Source organism: Brassica oleracea, chromosome C7 (assembly GCF_000695525.1).
Source record: "Brassica oleracea var. oleracea cultivar TO1000 chromosome C7, BOL, whole genome shotgun sequence".
NCBI classification, from domain to species: Eukaryota; Viridiplantae; Streptophyta; class Magnoliopsida; order Brassicales; family Brassicaceae; genus Brassica; species Brassica oleracea.
In genome coordinates, this window is record NC_027754.1 from 31,838,619 (window position 1) to 31,847,045 (window position 8,427).

At 41.1% G+C, this 8,427-nt stretch overlaps 2 protein-coding genes across 2 annotated transcripts; one reads left to right on the forward strand and one right to left on the reverse strand.

Moving 5' to 3' along the window:
• The first annotated feature begins 3,751 nt into the window (after positions 1-3,751).
• Positions 3,752-4,285, forward strand: LOC106305712 (uncharacterized protein At4g04775-like). Its single transcript, XM_013742067.1, has 2 exons — positions 3,752-3,925; positions 4,007-4,285. Exons 1-2 carry the CDS (start codon positions 3,752-3,754, stop codon positions 4,283-4,285), a joined length of 453 nt encoding a protein of 150 aa, XP_013597521.1.
• A 476-nt stretch (positions 4,286-4,761) lies between these two features.
• Positions 4,762-6,602, reverse strand: LOC106303101. The gene is made up of 2 exons (XM_013739459.1): positions 4,917-6,602; positions 4,762-4,839 (listed from the first exon to the last, which is right to left on the reverse strand). The coding sequence occupies exons 1-2, from the start codon at positions 6,600-6,602 to the stop codon at positions 4,762-4,764; spliced, it is 1,764 nt and encodes a 587-aa protein (XP_013594913.1).
• Between the last annotated feature and the right edge of the window lie 1,825 nt (positions 6,603-8,427).

Here is an 8,427-nt window from a genome sequence, read left to right on the forward strand (position 1 = left end):
CTAGATCTGTTATGAATGAACATTGCATCCCTAGTCAGCGAGAGTAGATATTAGGGCGTATTGTGAACATATCAGACTTGATCTCTAAAGCTTGCTAGCGCGTCTTGATCCAAACGAGAGTTTATGCATCAAGACTGACTTGCAAAGGAATCAATACCACGAGAGTGGGTTGATTCAACCCGAGTGATCCGAGTTCTAGACTTACTATTAATTGAACTTGAATAATTGTTTGGCTCACACTTGTTTAACACCCGATCAAACCACCCTAGGCTAGCATTCTTAATCATCTGAAAAACCTTAAATCATTCTCTTACTTGCTTGTTACGAAATCGACTTTAAAACCCCCATATTGTTTTAGCTTGATATTGATCCTATAGAAATAAAGTGTAATCATTGGTCTCTGTGGATTCGATCCTAAAGTGCTACATCGACATACCATTCGATTGTGGTAGTGTGCACATTAGGTTAATTAGTGTGCGTATACACGTAATATCAAACAACAACTTTGAGATAAAGTCAAGATTGATAAACATGATCCAGAGCAACAAGTACCATGGTCTTGCTTATGGAGGATCCACTAGACCACTTGGATAACTTTGATAAGCTGTGTGGGACAACAAAGATCAATGGTGTTTGTGAAGATGCATTCAAACTAAAGTTGTTTCCATTCTCTTTGGGAGACAAAACTCACACATGGGAGAAGAGCCTTTTAAGAGATTCAATCACCACATGGGATGAGTGCAAGAAAGCCTTCCTCACCAAGTTCTTCTCTACTTCAAGAACTGCTAAGCTAAGGAATGAAATCTCTGGATTTCATCAAAGGAATCTTAAAGGCTTTGGAGAAGCATGGGAAAGGTTCAACAACTACATCTCTCAATGTCCTCATCATGGCTTCAATATGGAGAGTTTGCTTAGTACTTTCTACAGAGGTGATTTGCCTAAGTTTAGAAGCCAGGTTGATACTGCTAGCAATGATTTCTTCTTGGGGAGAACTGAAGCATATGCTTTGGAGCTTGTAGAGAATATGGCTAAGAGTGATTCAGTCTACAGTGATGAGCATGATAGAAGCAACAGAGGCAGTGGAGGTGATGATACAAACACAAAGAGAGAGTTAAAGGCTCTACAACACAAGATGGATATGCTTCTCTTAGATAGAGCTAAACAAAAGAAGGTGAACTTTGTTGGTGAGCAGAAACAAGAAGGGATTGTTGTGCTTAATGAAGTTGATGGTCTAGAAGGTCAAGAAGAGTTGTGCTTTGTGAATGCTAATGGGACGTGGTACAAGAAGAAGCCTAACTTTCAGTACAACAACTACCAACAAAAGCCCTTCTACAACAACCAACAAGGTGGTTACAAAGCTAGACAAAACTAGTCTCAAGGTTTCTCCTCCAAAGGAAATCACTCTACACAAGGCCAACCCGGATCTTCTACTTCTGCTCCACAAGAGAGTAGCACTGATGCAATGTTGAAACAGATCTTGGAGTCACAAAATAGAAGTGAAAAGCACATTGGATATGAATTGAAGAACCTTCACACCAAAGTTGATGGAAGCTACAATGATCTCAACAACAAGTTCTCAAACCCTGCTTCTAACTTTAAGGCTTTGGAGAACCAGTTTGCCTCAATGAGTTGTAACTCTAAACGCCCTATGGGATCACTTCCCGGAACATCTGAGCAAAATCCCAAGGAGACAATGAAATCCATCACCCTTAGGAGTGGTAAACAGTTGTCTCCTAGAGCTCTCATTAGGAATAATGAGAAGCAAGGTGGGGAGGTGGTCATCAATGTGGACGATGATGTGGTTATTGTGGATGAGAAAACCAATGAAGAGATCTTGGAGAAGATAGTTGAAGTTAAAGGGAAAGGAAAGGTTGGAGAAGAGAAGAATTATGTAAATAAGAATGAAGCTGCTACTTAATCAAAAAGAGCTCCATTCATTCATCCTCCATATGAAGCAAAACTTCCGTTTCCCGGCAACGGCGCCAAATTTGATATGGACTTTTCAAGGGTCCAAGGTTCAAATCAATTTAGTATTTTAGATGTCAATCCATTTCTAAGTGTTTCAATTCAAAATGAATTCAGGTTCATACTTAAGCTAAGTGCATTCAGTGTAATGAAGTGATTTGATTAAACTAGCAAGACTCTAACACAATTAACTAGCAAACTTTCAAGAAAATGGATAAATGAGGAATCATGGGTATAAGAAATTGATTTCAGATGACTAAGATTCAATCTAAAATGGCAAGGTTTCAACCAACACATTTCCCTAAGTCTAGATAACAATCCTAAGCAAGTTTTTGTTTAAGACAAATGCTCATTTACTCTCATTGATCAAACATCAAATGTCTTTGGTTTGTGTCAATCAAGCAATCATTAAGAACAGATCATTCAACCATCTAAACTCCCCTAACATCAAATGTCTTTGGTAGGGTAAGCTAAGAGCATGTTGAGTTGACTCAGACATTTCATCGAACACCTTTCGTGCAATGAAATGTCTAGATTTCTAATCTAAAATGGTCAACTCTAGATTAGCATTAAAATCACTCAATCAAGCAAGGAAACATATTAATCTACTCTAAACATTTTAGATTATCACTTAATCATCCTAACCCATGAATCCAAAGATGACTACTCACTCATTATCATGGTAGACACTAAATAATTAGTTGATGTAAGTCTAAACATGATTAATGATCAAAGCAATCAAGCAATCACCAAAGATAATGATCAAGATTAGATCTTTCACCTAAGAGTGATTTTTGATTAGATAGAAAACAAGATAATCTCTAAGATTAGTTTTACGATGTATTTATAGTAGCTTAGAAACATAGGGGTAAAATAGTAAAATATTTAGTTTCGAACACAGGCCGCGACCTCGTCAATCCCGCGAAGATAGCCTGTGAAACTCGTGCGCAGGTTGCAGCCTTTGCATCCCGTGAAAGCCGCTTGCGAAATCGCCTGGACAGATTTGGCGACGTCTTGCCGCGGCCATCTTCAGCCCGCGAAATCAGGTCGCGGTCGTCGTGCACTCGCCGCGGCTTCCATACTCTGCGAAACATGCTTGCGAAACTGACCTGAAGGATTTATCGACGCTGGGTCGCGGACACCAAAATATCGCGAAAGCTGCCTGCGACCGAGGGCATGAATTCGTCGCGTCTTGGCCGCGCCTTGCTTCAGCCTGCGAAGCTAGTCTGCGGTGATGCCTTCTATTCGCAGCCATCATCTGGTCGCGACTCCTGCCTGCTACCACGCCATTCTTCAACATCTTGAATGTTTTTGACCTTTTAAGCTCAAAAACCTGACTAGCACTTCTCCAAACCTGTAAAACATACAAATGCAATGCAATGCATCCTAAACAAACTCTAAGTGTGCCTAATAGGGAAGACGACGTATTTCCACACCAAAACTATCATATAGTAACAAATGTACACAATCTTTCAACCTCGTCCTAATTACACACCTTATAACTATCACAACCAATTTCAACACACGATAATAGTTCGAAACCCGTTTCCACACAAACCAAAATTTGGCTTGGTTTTAATGGTTTATGATATTAACCGATTGTAAACCAGTTCGTATCGGTTGATATTGGTATAATCCGACCCAAACGAAGATCCGACTAAGGTTCGATTTAAACCCAACCTGAACTCGTTTTAAAAACCCTAAAATCGATTTCATCTCTTGAACCCTAAAATCCAAAAATTCAGAGCAAAGATTCAGAGCAGAGACAAAGACAAACCGAGAAAGTATGAGTAATGAATCTGGAAATTCGAGTGGAGTCTCTAGCGCTCGAGCAAGAGGTCGCGTTGTTGGTGTGCCGAAGAGATGTTGGTGTGGAGAATTATTTATCCCGTTGATGTCGAAGTCAACCGAAAATCCTAACAGTAGATACTTTCGGTGTCTTTTTGCGGTGGAGAAAAAGGTTAGTTTCTTTCCCTAGTTTCTTTGTATAAATGTCATTTTTCAAAATGTGAGGTTGAATCGAATTTTGTATGTTCTATAGCTGAGTAATGATAATCACGCTTATAAATGGGTTGATGAGGCGTTGTTGGATGAAATTGAAGCATTGTCATTTAGGATAGGGAGACTTGAACAGACAATTCTTGCTGAGCGTGTGGAAGAAGAGAGGAAGAAATTCGAAGAGTTTGAATTGAAGTTAGAGACCGAGATTTGTGCAAGAATGGAAGATGTTGTGAGTGAAGCCAAATGCGAAGTCAAGAAAGTGCTGGTGCTTGTTTTTTTAGGATGTTTGATCATGGTTTTGTTGTCTAAGGTGATATAGTTTGTCTATGTTTGTCCAAGCTAACTCCCCACTGTCTCAGTTTGTCCAAGAACTCCCCACTGCCTCAGTTTGTTATGTTTAAGATGATGATGATGTTTGTATTATTAAGTGTCTGTTTGTTTAAGATGATGATTCAAAGTATGTTATTTAAGATGTTTCAGTAGTTTTAAAAGGTGAGAATCATTGAGTTTAAAAGCATACATTAGAAGCGTCCAAATTCATTAAAATATCATACATTGAGTCTAAAGCCGAGAAACAAGGTCCCAGAACCTCAAAAAACACCTAAAATAAGAGTCATAAGCCATTAAAGTAGTCCAAATACCTGAGAAACAAGGTGCTAAAACGTGAAAAAGAAATCTAAAGCCGCGAAACAAGGTCCTAGAACCTAAAAAAAGCACCTAAAGCCAACAAAGAAGGTCATTAAACAACAAAAATAGCCAACACTTCTTCACATCCATCTTCTCTTCGTCACATATTCACTTCTCAAGCTGAGTGGGTTGAGTAGAAACACCTTGAGAGGCTTCAGGCTGAGAAGATTCACCACTCACAAAAGGCTGAAAATGCATCACAATAGCACATCAGTCATCACACATCATATACAAAAAAAAAACGAGAACACAAAGAAACAAACCTTTTTCGGATTCTTCTTATGGAACCTGGAGTTATGATTAGGAGCACCACATATCCCACAGTGCATGATCCGCTTCAAGAACTTCTCTTTTTTCTTCGATGGTGATTCATTGACTCCTCTCTTTCTCTTTTTATCCGCTTTAGTCACCTTCTTACAGCCTGGTTGATCTGAGATCTCAGGTTCAATTATAGATGGTTCCAGTCCTACAGGCCAGAAATTTGCTCCACGCAATGGCACAATCCCTACAGCATATGTACGCTTCCACGTACTTGTCTGAAACCAGTGAACAACATAGTCTTGAGCCTTTAAACCTTTCGACAACATAACTCCATAGGCGTGTTCACAAGGAATCCCTGTAATCTCCCATCTCCTGCAACTACAAGTTCTATTTTCCAAGCTCACCCTATGTTGACAGCCATTAGTAGTAGCTCCAAACGTCTGGTTGATAGATGGTCTAACCATGCATAAAGAGGCTTTCTCATGCAAAGTCTCGAGCATCTCAGTGACATACGGTGTGCAAATCCCTTTGTGGCTGGTACAAATAACATCCCTTTTCGCTATACGAACCATCGCCAAGCAAGCTATTGTCTCCAACATAGGCACAAAGGGCTTGTCTCGGGCTTTGGAGTTGTTGAAAGATTCAGTGGAATTGTTCTCGACGTCTTCACAGTAAGGTCCAAGCTTGTGGAATTCCCTACACCACTTCTCTGGCTTTGTCTTCAAAACGTCGTCATAAACATCTTGATCATATCGCTCAATCTCTAAAAGATTTTCTTTGTAATCAGCGTCATTGTAGCTCCAAGCAAGGTTCCAAATCAGTTTTTTCATTTCAGGTTTCTTCCCATGGTTCTTTTTTAAGTTACCGTAGATGTGTCTAACACACATTCTACGCTCAATTCGCGGCAGTTCTCTCTTCACAACTGCAATCAATCCCTTTTGACTATCAAAAACCATAACATAACCATCTCCTTTGTCTAGTCCTAGATCAACCTTGATCTTTTCCACAAACCACAACAAATTGACTTTGTTCTCTACTTGTACCACAACCCATGCGATACAGTAAATGGCGTTATTGCCATCACGACCCAAAGCCATTAGCAGCTGCCCTTTCATCCTAGACTTCAAGAAACAACCATCTACTCCAATTAGTGGCCTACACGTTTCTTTCCAGTTTCTCCTCAGAATGTCAAAACAGACATAAAATCTGTTGAAAACGTCTATCCCATCATCATTTTTCAGGCAATCAAGCTCAACAGAAGAATTAACATTCGAGCTTCTTATCTCAGAGCAGTAATCCCTCAGCCGTCCAAACTGCTCATCGTACTCTCTTTCAATCCATCTAAGGGCCTTGTTCCTAGCATGTTGGCATTGCGGCTTACTAACACTGATCTTCCATTTCTCCATTACTAGCTGCTCAATCTTCATGGGCATGAAATACTCTGGTTCTTCTCTGATCTTGTCAACAAACAAGCGAGCTATTTGTGGAACATTAAGCATCTCGCAAGTACCCATAGGAACACAGGTATGATGAACACAGGTATGATCCTTCTTCAATATCTTCACCTGCCACTTGTTGGGATACTTTTCTGAGGAAGAGCAGTAAATGCGCCAAGAGCAACCTTTGCCTACACATACAAATGCAATCTTTGTCTTGTCATATCGATTCTGTTTGATGTTCAGACCCATTTTTAGAGCATAGTCGAGCACTGTTGGGGTTGAAAACGTTGCGACAAAGTTAACGTCCAAATCTCTGAAAATAAAACGTAGAAATCTTCTTCGACAAATACTTTTTCGAAATAGATTTTTTTTTTACGAAAAGCTTTGTGGAGGAAACGCCAGTCATCATACAAGAGCTCGAAAAGGATCGCTACGCAGCGACCGAACACGTGCTCCGCTCAGTCGCTATGTAGCGACCGAGTTCGAGCCAAGGCTCGGTCACTACGGAGCGACGAATTTATAAATTATTCAATTGGGTATTAAAATTTTATATCCGAAGAACCGGAACTAAGAACCATATACTACCCATATATAACCGGATTCGCTACGTAGCGACTGAGCTCGAGCCGGAGCTCGGTCACTACGTAGCGACCGAGCTCTTCCGAAACATCGATACGACATTAGTTCATGCATTCTCGTCTACCCTTCGATTCTATCTCCCGAAGACCATAGCGAACCCATTTCACGATTCCCCACCATTCTAAGTTATCGATCAAACTTTACCGTAAAAACCGCGGAAAGTTCGTTCTTTATCGAAAGAAGCCGTAATAAACGCTTCGAGTCGGAAGACGGCCCAAAGGGACCTAAGACATGACTCGAGGCCCAAATTACGATTTCTTAACCAATAGCCCGTAAGCCGCATGACGGTTTACGCTTGGTTCGCGAGGAAAGATAAATGTCAAGTCTCCGCGGATAAATACGAAATTTTGAAGATAATTACGAAGATCGGAAAAATGGAGTATCTCCATTTTTATGCTATGGCGGCTTAAGGGCAGAAGGAGAAAAGCGTAAAACGACTTTGGAGCCAGTATATAAGGAGTCCTAGGCGAGAGGCATGGGGGGAGAACTTTTGACAGCAAACTTAGCACTTATAGCAATTTTAGATAATTTTCCGTTTTTGTTATTTGAGCTGCAACTCAATTAGGTTTTTGCCGTCTTAGGGTTTTAGAACTAGGAATCTCGCCGACAGCTCTCGTAGCCCAGACACTTACCTTATTGTAAACGCTCAAACGCAGATTTGAAATAAGAACTATCTTGCTCTTTTTTTTTATTTCTTATTTTATTACTGTTCTCGTTTCGTGTTCTGATTGCTTGGCGTGTGGTATTAGCAGATATCCGGGATCTCTGGGAAATTAGAGTTTTTCTAGTTTCCTTATTTAAACGGAAATCGACAGTGCGAATTTCGGTTCCCATAGTTTGGCTCTAGAAGGAGGGGGATACAGATCAATCTAACTCTCAACCACATCACGCTCAACCAGACATGTCAACTGACGACACGGATAACGTGCAGACTCCTCTTAACGGAGGCAGTGGCACTGACCACCACACTCCCGCAGCGGACATATCTGCGGCCAACGCACCAGCCAACGCCGCGGCATTCGAGGAGTTTAAAAAGATGTTCGCCACCTACAAAAAAATGTCGGAAGAACAGGATAAGCTCGTGAGCACCTTGACCAAACAAGTTGAAACCACTAAAGTCCGCGGGAAAAGACTCGACTTTGCAACCCCACTCAACAGGTCTGGATCCGCCCAGGAACGACCTTCGGGTCAAAACCCTAGCGACAAATCTCCTGTCGAAAAGGAAAACTCCGAAAGCCCTCCGCCTCCCGCGAAGGTTTCAGAGGACAACGGAGTCGAGCAAGTCGACCTGGATCCTAGCGATGTCTCCAACAATACTGATGAGGACGTCGACAGACATCCAAGGAGGACCAGAAGCCGATTCACTCAGGAAAGCTCTCCGTTCGACAAACCAGTGACAGAAGAGGAGGAAATCCTCTATTGGAACGAACAAGAA